This window comes from Manacus candei, unplaced genomic scaffold (assembly GCF_025592945.1).
Source record: "Manacus candei isolate 608988 ecotype Guabito, Panama unplaced genomic scaffold, ASM2559294v1 h1tg000372l, whole genome shotgun sequence".
In the NCBI taxonomy this organism is placed as follows: Eukaryota; Metazoa; Chordata; class Aves; order Passeriformes; family Pipridae; genus Manacus; species Manacus candei.
In genome coordinates, this window is record NW_026138420.1 from 1 (window position 1) to 18,681 (window position 18,681).

Here is an 18,681-nt window from a genome sequence, read left to right on the forward strand (position 1 = left end):
CCTAAACCCTCCAAATCCCCCCAAAACACCCCCCCTAAACCCTCCCCAAAATCCCCCCTAAACCCTCCAACCCCCTCACAGACCCCCCCAAATCCCCTCATAGACCCCCCAAAATACCCCAAATCCCCCAAAATTCCCCAAATCCCCTCATAGACCCCTCAAATCCCCTCATGAACCCCCCAAACTTCCAAATCCCCTCAAAATCCCCCCAAACACCCCCAATCCCCTCACAGACCCCCCAAATTCCCCCCAAATCCCCCAAATCCCCTCATAGACCCCCCCCAAACCTCCCAAATCCCCCCAAAACACCCCAAATTCCCCCCAACGCCCCCACAGACCCCCCAAACCCCCTCACAGACCCCCCCACCAAAATCCCTCAGGACCCCCCAAACCCCTCCCGGACCCCCCGAACCCCCTCACAGACCCCCCAAACCCCCCCGACCCCCTCACAGACCCCCCAAAAAAACCCAAAACCCCCCCAAAAAGCCCCAAAACCCCCCAAAATTCCCCCCCCCCCGCGGGACCCCCCGAATTTTCCCCCTCACGAACCTCCCGCAGCCGCCCGCGCGCGCGTCACTTCCGGCCACGCCCACACGCGGAAGCGCGGGAACCCAGAAGTGACGTCACGCCGCCACGCCCTCCGCTCCTCCAGGACCATCGAGACGAGAGGAAAGGAGGAAGGAGCGGTCGGGAAGTGACGTCACACCCGGAAGTGCCACGCGGAAATGGAGCGGCCGGAGGGGTATGGGGGGGGGCGGGACCCCGAAATCCCCCGAATTCACCCCAAAATCGGCCCCAAAATCACCCCAAAGCGCCTCCGCGACCCCCGAAATCGGCTGCGGGACCCCGAAAATATCCAAGGGACCCCCAAATCCCCCCTAAACCCCCTCAAATCTCCCTCAACCCCTCTCCGGCGACCCCAAATCCCCCCGAAATCCGCCTGAAACGCCCCCAAATTCCATCCAGGACCCCTCAAATTCCCCCCAAAACCCCCCAAATCCGCCCAAAATCCTCCTTGAACCCCTCAAATCCCCCCTAAACCCCCCCAAATCCCCCCTAAACCCCCCAAATCCCCCAGAACCCCCCCAAAATCCCCCCAAATCCCCCCAACACCCCCAAAATCCCCCCCAAATCCCCCCCAAATCCCCGCTAATCCCCCCAAATCCCCCCTAAACCCCCCAAATCCCCCCTCCCCAGACCCCTCCCCCCTGTGCCGGGAGTTTTGGGGGTCCCCACGAGGCCCTCCCATATCCCCCAAATCCCCCCAGGACCCCCCAAACTCCCCCAAATCCCCCCCAGACCCCCCAAGTCCCCCCTAAACCACCCCAATTTCACTCCCAAACCCCCCCAATCCCTCCCAAATCCCCCCAAAATCCCCCCAAATCCCCCTCAAATCCCCCCCAAGCACCCCCAAATCCCCCCTAAATCCCCCCCAAATCCCCCCAAAATCCCCCCAAATCCCCCCAAATCCCCCCAAAATCCCCCTTAACCCCCCCAAATCCCCCCTAAACCCCCCAAAATCCCCCCAAATCCCCCTCAAATCCCCCCCAAATCCCCCCAAATCCCCCCAAACCCCCCAAATCCCTCCCATATCCCCCCAAAATCCCCCTAAACCCCCCCAAATCCCGCCCCCCCAGACCCCCCCCCCCCCCTGTGCCGGGAGTTTTGGGGGTCCCCACGAGGCCGGGTGGTACCGGGGGGACCCCCGGGGGGGTCTCCAACGACTCCAGACCCCCGGGGAGGGGACCCCCAAAAACTGGCTGCGGAGGGCGGCGACGGTGAGGGGGGGATTTGGGGGGGATTTGGGGGGGTTGGGGGGAATTTGGGGGATTTAAAGGGGATTTGGGGGGGATTGGGGGGATATGGGGGGGATTTGAGGGGGTTTGGGGGGATTTGGGGGGGATTTGAGGGGGATTGGGGGGAAATTGGGGAGGTTTGGGGGGGATTGGGAGGGGTTTTGGGGGGATTTGGGGGGGGTTGGGGGGATTTGGGGTGGGTTGGGGGGGATTTCGGGGGGATTTGGGGGGGTTTGGGGGGGATTTGGAGGGGTTTGGGGGAATTTGGGGGGATTTTGGGGAGGATTTGGGGTGGTTTGAGGGGGATTTGGGGGGAAATTGGGGGATTTGGGGGGGTTTGGGGGAGTTAAAGGGGGGATTTGGGGTGGATTTGGGGGGATTTGGGGGGAATTTGGTGGGTTAAGGGGGGATTTGGGGGGGGTTGGGGGGTTTTGGGGGGATTTGAGGGGGTTTTTGGGGGGGAGTTTGGGGAGAAAGGGGGGGATTTGGGGGTTTTAGGGGGATTTAGGGGGATTTGGGGGAGTTAATGGGGGGATTTTGGGGGGGTTAGGGGGCATTTGGGGGGATTTGGGGGGAGTTGGGGGGATTTTGGAGGAAACAGGGGTTTGGGGGTGTTTTGGGGTATTTTGGGGTGTTTCGGTGTTTTTTGGGGGGTCCTGAGTGAGTTTTTGGGGGTCCCGGGTGAGTTTTTGGGGTATTTTGGGGTGGTCTGGGGATTTTTGGGGGGTCCTGAGTGAGTTTTTGGGGTGTTTTTAGGGGGGTTTTTGGGTTATTTTGGGGGTGTTTTGGGGGTCCTGAGTGAGTTTTTGGGGGTCCTGGGTGAGTTTTTGGGGGGGTCTGGGGGGTCCCGAGTGAGTTTTGGGGTATTTTGGGGCTATTTTGGGGGTCCCTGACCCCCCTCTGCCCCCCCCCAGCGGGTGCTGCTCCCCCAGGGCTTCCCCGACAGCGTCAGCCCCGACTACGCCCAGTACCAGCTGTGGGACGGGCTGCAGGTACTGGGGGGGACTGGGAGGGACTGGGAGGGATTGGGAGGGATTGGGAGGGACTGGGAGGGACTGGGGGGGACTTGGAGGGACTGGGTTATACTGGGAGGGGACTGGGAGGGGATTGGGAGGGACTGGGAGGGACTGGGAGGGGATTGGGAGGGACTGGGGGGGACTGGGAGGGGATTGGGAGGGACTGGGAGGGACTGGGAGGGGACTGGGAGGGACTGGGAGGGGATTGGAGGGGACTGGGGGGGGATTGGGAGGGACTGGGGGGGACTGGGAGGGACTGGGTTATACTGGGAGGGGACTGGGAGGGACTGGGAGGGGATTGGGGGGGACTGGGAGGGACTGGGAAGGGATTGGGGGGGACTGGGAGGGACTGGGAGGGGACTGGGAGGGGATTGGGGGGACTGGGAGGGGATTGGGAGGGACTGGGAGGGACTGGGAGGGGACTGGAGGGACTGGGAGGGGAGTGGGAGGGATTGGGAGGGACTGGGAGGGACTGGGTTATACTGGGAGGGGACTGGGAGGGGATTGGGAGGGACTGGGAGGGGACTGGGAGGGACTGGGAGGGACTGGGAGGGACTGGGAGGGATTGGGAGGGACTGGGGGGGGACTGGGAGGGGACTGGGAGGGACTGGGGGGGGACTGGGAGGGACTGGGAGGGGATTGGGGGGGACTGGGAGGGGATTGGGAGGGACTGGGAGATACTGGGAGGGGACTGGGAGGGGATTGGGAGGGACTGGGAGGGACTGGGAGGGACTGGGAGATACTGGGAGGGACTGGGAGGGGATTGGGGGGGACTGGGAGGGGATTGGGGGGGACTGGGAGATACTGGGAGGGGACTGGGAGGGGATTGGGAGGGACTGGGGGGGACTGGGAGGGACTGGGAGGGACTGGGGGGGGACTGGGGGGGGGACTGGGATGGACTGGGAGCACTGGGAGGGGACTGAGAGGGGATTGGGAGGGACTGGGAGGGACTGGGAGGGACTGGGTTATACTGGAAGGGACTGGGAGGGGACTGGTCTATACTGGTCTGTACTGCTCTATGCTGGTCTATACTGGTCCGTACTGGTCCATACTGGTCCATACTGGTCCATACTGGTCCATATTACTTTATACTGTTCTATACTGGTTTATACTGGTCTGTAGTGGTTTGTACTGGTTTATACTGGTCCATACTGGTTTATACTGGGCAGGCCCTGTGCAGCAGCCTGGCGAGCTCTGTAGTCTCTAACTGGTCCTTACTGGTCCATACTGGTCCATATTGCTCTATATCACTCTATACTGGTTTATACTGGTCTGTACTGGTCCGTACTGGTCCATACTGGTCCATACTGGTCTGTCCTGGTTAGGCCCTGTGCAGCAGCCTGGTGGGCTCTGTAGTCTCTAACTGGTCCATATTGATCTATACTGGTCTATACTGGTTTATACTGGTCTGTACTGGTTTATAGTGGTTCATACTGGTCCATACTGGTCTATACTGGTCCGTACTGGTCTGTCCTGGTTAGGCCCTGTGCAGCAGCCTGGCGGGCTCTCCAGTCTCTAACTGGTCCATCCTGGTCCATATTGCTCTATATCACTCTATACTGGTCTATACTGGTTTATACTGGTCTATACTGGTTTATACTGGTCTGTCCTGGTTAGGCCCTGTGCAGCAGCCTGGCGGGCTCGCTCTCCACCCGGGCCGTGCTCCAGGCCGTGGGCGTCGGCGACGGCACCGCCACCGTCACCGGGGCCACCCTCACCTGGGTGCTCAGGGGTGGGTCGGCCCAAAAACCCCCCTTTTCGCCCCAAAATCCTGATTTTTCACCCCAAAAACCCCCCTTTGCACCCCAAAACCCCCCCTTTTCACCCCAAAATCCTGATTTTTCACCCCAAAAACCCTCCTCGGGCCCCGAAATCCTCCTCAGAACCCAAAATCCCGATTTTTCACCCCAAAAACTCTCCTTGTACCCCAAATTCCCGGTTTTTCACCCCAAAAATCCTGATTTTTCACCCCAAAATCCCTCCCCGGACCCCAAAATCCTGATTTTTCACCCCCAAAACCCTCCCTGTACCCCAAAATTCTGATTTTTCACCCCGAAATCCCGATTTTTCACCCAAAAATCCCAATTTTTCACCCAAAAAATCCCAATTTTTCACCCCAAAATCTGGGGGTTTCACCCCAAAATCCTGGTTTTTCACCCCAAAATCCTCATTTTCCACTCCAAAATCCGGGTTTTTCACCCCAAAATCCTGGTTTTTCACCCCAAAATCCTCATTTTCCACTCCAAAATCCGGGTTTTTCACCCCAAAATCCTGTTTTTTCACCCCAAAATCCCGATTTTTCGCCCCAAAACCCCCCCTTTTCACCCCAAAATCCCTCCTCGGACCCCAAAATCCTGATTTTTCATCCCAAAATCCCTCCTCGGGCCCCAAAATCCTGATTTTTCACCCCAAAATCCTGATTTTTCACCCCAAAAACTCTCCTTGTACCCCAAAATCCCGGTTTTTCACCCCAAAAATCCTGATTTTTCACCCCAAAATCCCTCCCCGGACCCCAAAATCCTGATTTTTCACCCCCAAAACCCTCCCTGTACCCCAAAATCCCGATTTTTCACCCCAAAATCCCAATTTTTCACCCCAAAATCTGGGGGTTTCACCCCAAAATCCCAGGTTTTCACCCCAAAACCTGATTTTTCACCCCAAAATCCTGATTTTTCACCCCAACTATCCCAGTTTTCACCCCCTAAAATGCCCCAGTTTGACCCCAAAATCCCCCAGTTTGACCCCAAAGTCCTTCTCAGACCCCAAAATGCCCCAATTTGACCCCAAAATCCCCCAGTTTGACCCCAAAATCCTCCTCAGACTCCAAAATGCCCCAGTTTGACCCCAAAAATCCTGGTTTTGACCCCAAAATCTTTCTCAGACCCCAAAATCCCCCAATTTGACCCCAAAATCCTTCTCAGACCCTAAAATCCCCCAATTTTACCCCAAAGTCCTTCTCAGACCCCAAAATCCCCCAATTTGACCCCAAAATCTACCATTTAGACCCCCAAAATCCTCCTCAGACCCCAAAATGCACCAATTTTACCCCAAAATCCTCCTCAGACCCCAAAATCCCCCAGTTTGACCCCAAAATCCAGATTTTGACTCAAAATCCTGGTTTTGACCCCAAAGTCCTTCTCAGACCCCAAAATCCCCGAATTTGACCCCCAAATCCCCCAGTTTGACCCCAAAATCCTCCTCAGGCCCCAAAACCCCCCAATTTGACCCAAAATCCCTCAATTTTACCCCAAAATCCTCCTCCGCCCCCAAAATGCCCCAGTTTGACCCCAAAATCCTGGTTTTGACCCCAAAATCCTTCTCAGACCCCAAAATCCCCCAATTTGCCCCCAAAATCCCGATTTTGACCCAAAATTGTTGTTTTTCCCCCCAAAACCCCCCCAGACGGCGTCGGGATCGTCACCAGGATCGGCTTCGTGTGGCTGCAGGGGTGAGGCACTGGGACATACTGGGAGCACTGGGAGCACTGGGAGCCCGCACTGGGAGCACTGGGTGCCCGCACTGGTCCTTACTGGTTGATACTGGGAGCAGTGGGAGCCCTTACTGGGAGTTACTGGTCCATACTGGGAGCACTGGGAGCCTTACTGGGACTTACTGGGAGTTACTGGTCCGTACTGGGAGCACTGGGAGCCCTTACTGGTCCTTACTGGGAGTTACTGGTCCATACTGGGAGCACTGGGAGCCCTTACTGGGAGTTACTGGTCCATACTGGGAGCACTGGGAGCCCTTACTGGTCTGTACTGGGAGCACTGGGAGCCCTTACTGGTTCATACTGGGAGTTACTGGTCCATAGTGGGAGCACTGGGAGCCCTTACTGGGACGCACTGGGAGCCTGCACTGGGCCATACTGGGAGCACTGGGAGCCCTTACTGGTCCTTACTGGTCCGTACTGGGAGCACTGGGGGCCCTTACTGCGACTTACTGGGAGCACTGGGAGCCCTTACTGGGACTTACTGGGAGCACGGGGAGCCCTTACTGGTTCATACTGGGAGCACTGGGAGCCCTTACTGGTTCATACTGGGAGTTACTGGTCCATACTGGGAGCGCTGGGAACCCTTACTGGTCTATACTGGGAGTTACTGGTCTATATTGGGAGCACTGGGAGCCCTTACTGGGACTTACTGGTCCATACTGGGAGCACTGGGAGCCCTTACTGGTCCTTACTGGGACTTACTGGTCCATACTGGGAACACTGGGAGCCCTTACTGGGAGTTACTGGTTCATACTGGGAGCACTGGGAGCCCTTACTGGTCCTTACTGGGACTTACTGGTCCATACTGGGAACACTGGGAGCCCTTACTGGGAGTTACTGGTTCATACTGGGAGCACTGGGAGCCCTTACTGGTCTATACTGGGAGTTACTGGTTCATACTGGGAGCACTGGGAGCCCTTACTGGTCTATACTGGGAGTTACTGGTTCATACTGGGAGCACTGGGAGCCCTTACTGGGAGTTACTGGTCCATACTGGGAGCACTGGGAGCCCTTACTGGTCTGTACTGGGAGCACTGGGAGCCCTTACTGGTTCATACTGGGAGTTACTGGTCCATAGTGGGAGCACTGGGAGCCCTTACTGGTTCATATTGGGAGTTACTGGTCTGCACTGGGAGCCCTTACTGGGAGTTACTGGTCCGTACTGGGAGCACTGGGAGCACTGGGAGCCCTTACTGGTCCATACTGGTCTATACTGGTCCATACTGGTCTATACTGGTCCATACTGGTCCATACTGGTCTGTACTGGTCCGTACTGGTCCACACTGGTCCATACTGGTCCTTACTGGTCCGTACTGGTTTCCCCCCCCAGGAGCCGCCTGGACTGTGAGGCCAAACAGTGGCGGTGAGGCCACACCCCCTCCTCCACAAGCCACGCCCACTTCCCCTGCCATATTATGATCAGGCCACACCCCCTCCTCCATTAGCCCCACCCCTCCCTGTCATAAATAAGTTAGGCCACACCCCTCCTCAATAAGCCCCACCCATTTCCCCTGCCATATCTGAGATCAGGCCACGCCTCTTCTCCATAAGCCACGCCCCTTTCCCCTGCCATATCTGGGATCAGGCCACGCCCCTCCTTCATAAGCCCCGCCCACTTCCACTGCCATATCTGGAATCAGGCCACACCCCCTCCTCCATAAGCCCCGCTCACTGCCCCTGCCACTTCCGGGATAAGACCACGCCCCCTCCTCCATTAGCCCCGCCCCCATCATAAATGAGTCGGGCCACGCCCCCTCCTCCATAAGCCCCGCCCACTTCCACTTACCATATCTGGGATCAGGCCACGCCCTCTCCTCCATAAGCCCCACCCCTCCCTGTCATAAATAAGTCAGGCCACGCCCCCTCCCTCCATAAGCCGCGCCCACTTACCCTGTCATATCTGTAATCAGGCCACGCCCCCTCCTCCATAAGCCCCGCCCACCTCCCCTACCATATCCGGAATCAGGCCACGCCCTTTCCTCCATAAACCCCGCCCCTTCCCTGTCATAAATGGAGGTCAGGCCACGCCCATTCCCCAAGCTCCGCCCCTTCCCTGTTATAGATTGATTCAGGCCATGCCCCTCCCCTAAGCCCCGCCCCTCCAGTGCCATCTATGCTGACAGGCCACGCCCCTTCCCTAAACCCCGCCCCCTCCCTTCCTATATACGTCCAAGCTCCGCCCCCTTGGCGCCATGTCTGGTCTGGCCCCACCCCTGGGCGCCATATTGGGTGAGACCCCGCCCCCCGGGCGCCATATTTGTTGAGGCCCCGCCCCCCCAGGCTGGCGGCCGACCTGCTCAATGACGTCGCCCTGGTCCTGGAGGTCCTGGCGCCCCATTGGCTGAGCGCTGGCCCCGCCCTCCTGGCCCTGGCGGCGTCGGCCAAGGTAACTGGGAGGGACTGGGTTATACTGGGAGGGACTGGGAGGGGACTGGGAGGGACTGGGAGGGACTGGGTTATACTAGGAGGGGACTGGGAGGGACTGGGAGGGGTTTGGGAGGGAACTGGGAGGGACTGGGAGGGGACTGGCTTATACTGGGAGGCAGTGGGAGGGACTGGGAGGGGACTGGGAGGGACTGGGAGGGGACTGGGAGGGACTGGGAGGGGACTGGGAGGGGATTGGGGGGGACTGGGTTATACTGGGAGAGGATTGGGAGGGACTGGGAGGGACTGGGAGGGGATTGGGAAGGAACTGGGAGGGACTGGGAGGGACTGGGAGGAAACTGGGAGGGACTGGGAGGGGATTGGGAGGGACTGGGAGGGACTGGGAGGGGAGTGGGAGGGACTGGGTTATACTGGGAGGGACTGGGAGGGACTGGGAGGAACTGGGAGGGACTGGGAGGGGAGTGGGAGGGACTGGGTTATACTGGGAGGGACTGGGTTATACTGGGAGGAAACTGGGAGGGACTGGGTTATACTGGGAGGGACTGGGATGGGTTCAGAGGTCATACTGGTTTATACTGGTCTCTACTGGTTTATATTGTTTATATCGGTCTATACTGGTTTATACTGGTCTATACTGGATTACACTGCTTAATACTCGTTTGTATTATCCATACCGGTTTATACTGGTTTATACTGGTCTATACTGGTTTATACTGGGTTATACTGGTTTATAGTAATCTATACTGGTTTATACCAGTTTATACTGGTCTATACTGGTTTATGTTATTCATACTGGTTTATATTGGTCTACGGTGTCCATAGTGGCTTATACTGGTCTATACTGGGTTATACTGGTCTCTACTGGTTTATACTGGTTTATACTGGTCTATACTGGTTTACACTGGTTTATACTGGTTCATACTGGTTTATACTGGTCTATACTGGTCTATACTGGTGCATTCCCAGTGGGCAACACCGGGGTGATACTGGGAGGCACTGGGGGGGTGCACAGGCATGATACTGGTTCATACTGGTCTATACTGGTTTATAGTGGTTTATACTGGTTTATACTGGTTTATACTGGTTTATGGTGGTTTATAGTGGTTTATACTGGTCTATACTGGTCCATAGTGGTGCATTCCCAGTGGGCGACATGGGGGTGATACTGGGAGGCACTGGGGGGGTGCACAGGCACGATACTGGTTCATACTGGTCTATACTGGTCTGTATTGGTTTATACTGGTTTATACTGGTTCATACTGGTTTGTACTGGTGGCAGTGCGTGGTGGGCGTGGCCGGCGGGGCCACCCGGGCGGCTCTGGCCGTTCACCAGGCCCGGAGGGACAACGTGGCCGACGTGGCCGCCAAGGACGCCAGTCAGGTACTGGTTTGGACTGGGAGGGACTGGGAGGGGACTGGGAGGGACTGGGAGGGACTGGGGGGGGATTGGGAGGGACTGGGAGGGGAGTGGGAGGGACTGGGAGGGACTGGGAGGGACTGGGAGGGAACTGGGAGGGACTGGGAGGGACTGGGAGGGGCTGGTTGGTGTTACTGGTTTGTACTGGTCTATACTGGTCTGTACTGGTTTGTACTGGTCCATATTGGTCTGTACTGGTCTGTACTGGTCTGTACTGGTTTGTACTGGTCCACGTGCATTCATACTGGCCATGTTGTTCTGTGCTGGTCCATACTGGTTTATACTGGTCCATACTGGTTTATACTGGTCCGTACTGGTCTGTACTGGTCTGTACTTGTCCATACTGGTCCATAGTGGTCCGTACTGGTCCATACTGGACTGTACTGGTCCATAGTGGTTTATACTGGTCTGTACTGGTCCATGCTGGTCCTTACTGGTCCATACTGGTCCATAGTGCTCCTTACTGGTCCATACTGGTCCATACTGGTCTGTACTGGTCCTTACTGGTCCATACTGGTCCTTACTGGTCCGTACTGCTCCATACTGGTCCTTACTGGTCCGTACTTGTCCTTACTGGTCCATACTGGTCCATACTGCTCTGTACTGGTCCATACTGGTCCTTACTGGTCTGTACTGGTTCATACTGGTCCATACTGGTTCATACTGGTTTATACTGGTCCTTACTGGTCCGTACTGGTTCATACTGGTCCATACTGGTCTGTACTGGTCCTTACTGGTCCGTACTGGTCCTTACTGGTCCTTACTGGTCCGTACTGGTTCATACTGGTCCGTACTGGCCCATACTGGTCCTTACTGGTCCGTACTGGTCTGTACTGGGCAGGAGACGCTGGTGAACGGGGCGGGGCTTCTGCTGTCGCTGCTGCTGCTCCCCCTGCTGGACGGGAGGCCCTGGTGAGAGGGGGCGTGGCCTGTGGAGGGGGCGCGGCCTGGGGAAAGGGGAGGGGCCTGGAGAAAAAGGGGCGGGGCCTGGAGAAGGGGTGGAGCTTTGGGAAGGGGCGGGACCTGGGAAAAAGGGGTGAGGGCTGGGAAAGGGGCGGGGCCGGAACGAGTGGGCGGGGCTTTCTCTGGAGAGTGGGCGTGGCCTCAGGGCTCCTCCAGGTGAGTGGGCGTGGCCTCCTGGGCTCCATCCAGGTGAGTTTTGGGGCTTCTCAGGTGAGGTGGGCGTGGCTTCTCTGGGGTGTTCGAGCAGGTGGGCGTGGCTTGTCAGGTGTGGGCGTGGCCTAAGTCGTCTCAGGCGAGTGGGCGTGGCCTCCTGAGCTCGTCCAGGTGAGTTTTGGGGCCTCTCAGGTGAGGTGGGCGTGGCTTTTAGAGGGCGTTTGGGGCGGTGGGTGTGGCTTAAGTGGCATGGGCGTGTCTCAGGTGAGTGGGCGTGGCCTGTGGGCTCATCCAGGTGAGTGGGCGTGGCCTCCTGACCTCATCCAGATGAGTTTTGGGGCCTCCCAGGTGAGGTGGGCGTGGCTTCAATGGGGTTTTTGGGGCGGTGGGTGGGGCTTAGCAGGCGTGGGCGTGTCTCAGGTAAGTGGGCGTGGCCTCCTGACCCCCTCCAGGTGAGTTTTGGGGCCTCCCAGGTGAGTTTTGGGCCCTCCCAGGTGAGGTGGGCGTGGCTTTTGGAGGGCGTTTAAGCAGGTGGGTGTGGCTTAGCAGGTGTGGGCGTGGCCTAAGTCATCTCAGGTGAGTGGGCGTGGCTTCCTGAGCTCCATCCAGGTGAGTTTTGCGGCTTCTGCGGTGAGGTGGGCGTGGCTTTTAGGGGGCGTTCGAGCAGGTGGGCGTGGCTTAGCAGGTGTGGGCGTGGCCTAAGTCATCCCAGGCGAGTGGGCGTGGCCTCCTGACCCCCTCCAGGTGAGTTCTAGACCCTCTCCGGTGAGGTGGGCGTGGCTTTTAGGGGCGTTTTCACCCCGGGGGCGGGGTTTACCCTGACTGGGCGTGGCCTAAGCGGGCGCGGCCTGAGTGGGCGTGGCCTGAGTGGGCGTGTCCCCCCCTCAGGCTCACCTGGGCCGTCCTGGCGCTGCTCCTGGGCACCCACCTGGGCGCCAACCTGGGCGCCGTCGCCGCCCTCACCCTGCCCACCCTCAACAGGCCCCGCCTCCGCCTCGCCATTGGCTGGGCCCTCCGGAGGGGCGGGGCTGAAAGCCGCCAGAGGGGCGTGGCTTTCCGGGGGGGCGGGGTCGCCCTGGAGGTGCCACGCCCCGAGCAGGTGAACCCCCGGGAGCCCCTCCTGCCAGGTGAGGGGGGGGTTTGGGGGGGGTCAATTTGGGGGATTTGGGGGCATTTTGGGGCATTTTGGATAATTTGGGGTAATTTGAGGTAATTTTGGGGCGTTTTGGGTAATTTTGGGGTGTTTTGGGTAATTTGGGGTAATTTGGGTAAATTTGGGGCATTTTGTGGAATTTTGGGGAATTTCGGGGGATTTGGGGTCATTTTGGGGCATTTTGGGTAATTTTGGGGTGTTTTGGCTAATTTGGGGTATTTGGTTAATTTTGGGGCATTTTGGGCAATTTGAGGTCATCTGGGATCATTTTGGGGTCATTTTGGGATCATTTGGGGTAATTTGGGGGCGTTTGGGGTAATTTGGGGTGTTTTGGCTAATTTGGGGAAATTTTGGGTCATTTTGGGGTCATTTTGGGGTAATTTGAGCGTATTTCGTTAATTTGGGGTATTTTGGGCAATTTTGGGTCATTTTGGGTAATTTTTGGGTATTTGGGGTAATTTGGGGCATTTTGGATCATTGGGGGCATTTTGGGGGCAATTTGGGGAAATTGGGGTCATTTGGGGTAATTTGGGGCAATTTGGGGTCATTTGGGGTATTTTGGGTAATTTGGGATAATGTCAGGGTATTTTGTTAATTTGGGGTATTTTGGGCAATTTTGGGCAATTTTAGGCCATTTTCGGGTGTTTGGGGTAGTTTTGGGTATTTGTGGTAATTTTGGGGCATTTTGGGTAATTTGAGGTCATCTGGGATCGTTTTGGGGTCATTTTGGGATCATTGGGGTAATTTTGGGTCATTTTGGGATCATTTGGGGTGTTTTGGGTAATGTGGGGAAATTTTGAGCCATTTTGGGGTAATTTTGGGGTGTTTTGGGTCATTTTGGGGTCATTTGGCGGCATTTGGGGAAATTTTGGGTCATTTGGGGTAATTTGGGGGTATTTTGGGTAATTCGGCGTATTTTGGGTAATTTGGGGGTAATTTGGGTAATTTAAGATCATTTTGGGTCATTTTAGGGTTATTTCGGGTAATTTTGGGTAATTTTGAGGTATTTCTGCTAATTTGGGGTATTTGGGGTAGTTTTGGGTAATTTGGGGTCATTTTGGGGTAATTTGGGGTATTTTGGGTCATTTTGGGTCATTTTGATTCATTTTGGGTCATTTTGGCGTCATTTTGGGGTCATTTGTGTAGTTTGGGGTAATTTTGGGGCATTTTGGCTAACTTGGGGTATTTGGGGTACTTTTGGGTCATTTTGGGTCATTTTGGGGTCATTTTGGGATCATTTGGGCTGTTTTGGGTAATTTGGGGGTATTTTGGAGAATTTTGGGTCATTCGGGGTATTTTGGGTAATTTGGGTTCATTTTGGGGGCGTTTTGGGGTAATCTGAGGTATTTTGGGGTAATTTGGGTAATTTGGGGGCATTTTGGAGAATTTTGGGTCATTTGGGGTCATTTTGGGGTCATTTGGGGTATTTCGGGTCATTTCGGGTCATTTGGGGTCATTTGGGGTATTTTGGGTGATTTTGGATAATTTTGGGGTCATTTGGGGTAATTTGGGGTATTTTGGGTAATTTGGGGCATTTGGGGTAATTTGGGGTATTCTGGCTAATTTGGGGCATTTTGGATAATTTTGGGTCATTTGGGGTATTTTGGGTAATTTGGGATCATTTGGGGTCATTTTGGGTCATTTTGGGTCATTTTGGGGTAATTTGGGGTATTTTGGGTACTTTTGGGTAATTTGAGGGTATTTTGTTAATTTGGGGTATTTGGGGCAATTTTGGGTCATTTGGGGTAATTTTGGGGTATTTGGGGTAATTTGGGGCATTTTGGATCATTGGGGGTATTTTGGGTAATTTTGGGGTCGTTTGGGGTCATTTTGGGTAATTTTGGGTAATTTGGGGGTATTTTGGCTAATTTGGGGTGTTTGGGGTAATTTGGGATCATTTTGGGGGCATTTTGGGGTTATCTGGGGTATTTTGGGGTAATTTGGGGCATTTTGGAGAATTTTGGATCATTTAGGGTCATTTGGGGTCATTCTGGGGTCATTTGGGGTAATTTTGGGTAATTTGGGGCATTTTGGGGCATTTTGGGTAATTTGGGGTCACTTGGGGAAATTTTGGGTTCATTTTGAGGTCATTTGGGGTGTTTTTAGGGTGATTTTGGGGTGATTTTGGGTGATTTTGGGGTGATTTGGGGTGCCCTGTCCCCCCCTCAGGGTTCAGCACCCGCCTCCACCTTCACCTGGGAGCCCCCCTGGAGCAGCTCGTCACCAGGTGAGCCAAAATTCGGGAATTCCGGGAATTTTGGGACATTTGGGGGGAATTTGGGAGGAATTTGGGACCTTTTGTGTCAGTTTTGGGTCGTTTCGTGTCATTTTTGCATCATTTTTAAGTCCTTTTTTGCTGTTTTTGGCCATTTTATGTCATTTTTTTGTCATTTTTATGTCGTTTTGTGTCATTTTGTGTCATCTTGTGTCATTTTTGAGTCTTTTTTGTCTCGTTTTATGTCATTTTTGTGTCACTTCTTGCCATTTCTCGTTTTTCTCCTTTTTTCTCCTTTTTCCTCATTTTGCTCGTTTTTGTCATTTTTCTAATTTTTTCTCATTTTTCCTCATTTTTTCTCCTTTTTTCTCCCTTTTTTGCTTTTTTCTCATTTTTCCCATTTTCCCTCATTTTTCTCATTCTTTCTCCTTTTTCCTCATTTTTTCTCATTATTCCTCATTTTTCTTATTTTTTCTCTTTTTCCTTATTCTTCCCGTTTTTTGTTACTTTTTCTCCTTTTTTCTCCTTTTTTCTTCTTTTTTTTCTCCTTTTTTCTCATTTTTCTCATGTTTTCTGATTTTCCCTCATTTTTTCTCATTTTTTTTTCATTTTTCCTAATTTTTCTCATTCTTCCTCATTTTTCTCATTTTTCTCCTTTTTTCATCTTTTTTTCTCCTTTTCCACATTTTTTTCTTATTTTTCTTCTTTTTTCTCATTTTTTGTCATTTTTCTCCTTTTTCTAATTTTTTCTCATTTTTCCTCCTTTTCCCTCATTTTTTCTCTTTTTTCCTAATTTTTTCTCATTTTTTTCTCATTTTTTTTCTCATTTTTTCTCCTTTTTTCCTCCTTTTTCCCCCTTTTTTCCCCCTTTTTTCATCATTTTTCCTCCTTTTTTTCTCCTTTTTTTCTCATTTTTTCCTCATTTTTCCCCCTTTTTTCCCCCTTTTTCCTTATTTTTCCCATTTTTCCCCCATTTTCCCAGCGAGGCCGAGTTCCAGAAGGCCCTGGAATGTGGCAGCCCCGATTACGTCATCGTGCTCCGCCCCTCCCGAGGTGGGGCTGGGGGCGGGGCCACGAATTTGGGGGGTCTGGGGGTCCAGGTGACCTTCAAGGACCCAAATTTGGGGGGCTGAGGGGTCCTCGTGACCTTCAAGGACCCAAATTTGGGGGTCTGGGGGGTCCAGGTGACCTTCAAGGACCCAAATTTGGGGGTCTGGGGTGTCCAGGTGATCTTCAAGGACCCAAATTTGGGGTCTGGGGGGTCCGAGTGACTTTCAAGGACCCAAATTTGGGGGTCTCAGGTGGGGGAGGGACCTTCAAGGACCCAAATTTTGGGTTTGAGGGGTCAGGTGACCTTCAAGGACCCAAATTTGGGGGTCTGGGGGGTCCTGGGGACCTTCAAGGACCCAAATTTGGGGGTCTCAGGTACTTGGGGGTCCCAAATTTGGGGGTCTCAGGTGTTTGGGGGGCCCAATTTGGGGGTCTCAGGTATTTGGGGTCCCAAATTTGGGGGTCTCAGGTCCTTGGAGACCCAAATTTGGGGGTCTGGGGGGTCCTGGTGACCTTCAAGGACCCAAATTTGGGGGTCTCAGGTGTGTTTGGACCTTCAAGGACCCAAATTTGGGGGGCTGGGGTGTCCAGGTGACCTTCAAGGACCCAAATTTGGGGTTTGGGGGGTCCAGGTGACCTTCAAGGACCCAAATTTGGGGGTCTGGGGGGTCCAAGTGACCTTCAAGGACCCAAATTTGGGGGGCTGAGGGGTCCTCGTGACCTTCAAGGACCCAAATTTGGGGACCTGGGGGGGTCCAAGTGACCTTCAAGGACCCAAATTTGGGGGTCTCAGGTGTCCAGGTGACCTTCAAGGACCCAAATTTGGGGGGCTGAGGGGTCCTCGTGACCTTCAAGGACCCAAATTTGGGGGTGTGGGGGGTCCGGGTAACCTTCAAGGACCCAAATTTGGGGGTCTGGGGGGTCCTGGGGACCTTCAAGGACCCAAATTTGGGGGGCTGAGGGGTCCTCGTGATCTTCAAGGACCCAAATTTGGGGGTGTGGGGGGTCCAGGTGACCTTCAAGGACCCAAATTTGGGGGTGTGGGGGGTCCGGGTGACCTTCAAGGACCCAAATTTGGGGGTCTCAGGTGTCCAGGTGACCTTCAAGGACCCAAATTTGGGGGTCTCAGGTGTGTTTGGACCTTCAAGGACCCAAATTTGGGGGGCTGGGGTGTCCAGGTGACCTTCAAGGACCCAAATTTGGGGTTTGGGGGGTCCAGGTGACCTTCAAGGACCCAAATTTGGGGGTCTGGGGGGTCCAAGTGACCTTCAAGGACCCAAATTTGGGGGGCTGAGGGGTCCTCGTGACCTTCAAGGACCCAAATTTGGGCATCTGGGGGGTCCAGGTGACCTTCAAGGACCCAAATTTGGGGGTCTGGGGGGTCCAGGGACCTTCAAGGACCCAAATTTGGGGGTCTGGGGGGTCCAGGTGACCTTCAAGGACCCAAATTTGGGGGGCTGGGGGGTCCAGGTGACCTTCAAGGATCCAAATTTGGGGGTCTGGGGGTCCTGGTGACCTTCAAGGACCCAAATTTGGGGGTCTGGGGGGTCCTGGTGACCTTCAAGGACCCAAATTTGGGGGTCTCAGGTGTGTTTGGACCTTCAAGGACCCAAATTTGGGGGTCTGGGGGGTCCAGGGGACCTTCAAGGACCCAAATTTGGGGGTCTCAGGTACTTGGGGTCCCAAATTTGGGGGTCTCAGGTATTTGTGGGTCCCAAATTTGGGGGTCTCAGATATTTGGGGTCCAAAATTTGGGGGTCTGGGGGGTCCAGGTGACCTTCAAGGACCCAAATTTGGGGGTCTCAGGTGTGTTTGGACCTTCAAGGACCCAAATTTGGGGGTCTGGGGGGTCCAGGGGACCTTCAAGGACCCAAATTTGGGGGTCTCAGGTCCTTGGAGACCCAAATTTTGGGGGTCTCAGGTACTTGGGGGGTCCCAATTTGGGGGTCTGGGGGGTCCAGGTGACCTTCAAGGACCCAAATTTGGGGGTCTCAGGTCCTTGGAGACCCAAATTTTGGGGTTTTCGGGGTCCAGGTGACCTCAAAACCCCCCAAATTTTCCTCTCCCACCCCCCCTAAACCCCCCCAAATTTTGGGGGTGCCCCCCCCAGGTGCCCCCCCCCTTTACCTTTTGCCCCTCCCCCCCGCAGGCTGGGTGGGGGTGGGGCTGCGCCGGGGGTGCCCCCCCGAGACCCCCCTGATTTCGGGGGCCCAGGCCCTGCTGCTCGAGGAGCTTTTGGGGCCCGACCTGGACCCCCGGACCCCCCTGGGGGGGGCTCCTGGGACCCCTCCAGAGGCGGCTGAGAGGATGTCGTGAGAGACCCCCCGAAAATTTGGGGGGGTTGGGGGGGATTTGGGGGGGTTTGGGGGGGATTTGGGGGGGGTTGAGGGGGATTTGGGGGGGATTTACGGGGCTTTGGGGGGGGGTTTGAGGGGGGTTGGGGGGGATTTGGGGGGATTTTGGGGGGGTTTGAGGGGGATTTGGGGGGGGTTGGGGGGGGGATTTGAGGGGGGTTTGAGGGGGATTTGGGGAGGTTTGGGGGGATTTGGGGGGAATTGGGGGGGGATCTGTGGGGGGGATTGGAGGGGATTTGGGGGGGGTTTGGGGGGAGTTGGGAGGGATTTGGGGGGATTTGGGGGGGAGTTGGGGGGAATTTGGGGGGATTTGGGAGGGGATTGGGGGGAATTTGGGGGGGTTGGGGGGGATTTGGGGGGATTTTGGGGGGGGATTTGGGGGGATTTGAGGAGATTTGGGGGAATGTGGGGGGGTTTGGGGGGGATTTGGGGGGATTTGAGGGGGGTTTGGGGGGGTTGGGGGGTTTTGAGGGAGGTTTTGGGGGGATTTGGGGGGGAGTTGGTGGGGCCAGGGTGGGATTTGGGGGGGATTTGGGGGGATTGAGGGGGATTTGGAGGGGTTGAGGGGGGTTTGGGGGGGATTTTGGGGGGGTTGGGGGAGATTTGAGGGGATTTGGGGGGGATTTGGGGGGATTTAGGAGGGGTTTGAGGGGGTTGGGGGAGTTGAGGGGAGTTGGGGGGATTTTGGG

General features: G+C 55.4%; 1 protein-coding gene and 1 long non-coding RNA gene across 2 annotated transcripts; one reads left to right on the top strand and one right to left on the bottom strand.

Annotated features, from left to right (window-relative positions):
- Positions 1 to 652: 652 nt before the first annotated feature.
- LOC127465367 (RUS family member 1-like) lies at positions 653 to 17,954 on the top strand (the record flags this gene model as incomplete). The annotated part of the gene is made up of 13 exons (XM_051775827.1): positions 653 to 741; positions 1,644 to 1,778; positions 2,711 to 2,788; positions 4,430 to 4,544; positions 6,215 to 6,260; positions 7,633 to 7,665; positions 8,583 to 8,688; positions 9,967 to 10,068; positions 10,946 to 11,016; positions 12,109 to 12,347; positions 14,543 to 14,600; positions 15,571 to 15,641; positions 17,788 to 17,954. Coding segments are annotated over 13 exons (1,310 nt in total), but the record flags the coding sequence as incomplete, so codon positions are not given.
- Positions 16,193 to 16,933, bottom strand: LOC127465365 (uncharacterized). The gene is made up of 3 exons (XR_007902158.1): positions 16,863 to 16,933; positions 16,697 to 16,779; positions 16,193 to 16,234 (listed from the first exon to the last, which is right to left on the bottom strand). It is a non-coding gene; the product is annotated as an uncharacterized LOC127465365 (long non-coding RNA).
- Positions 17,955 to 18,681: the final 727 nt, after the last annotated feature.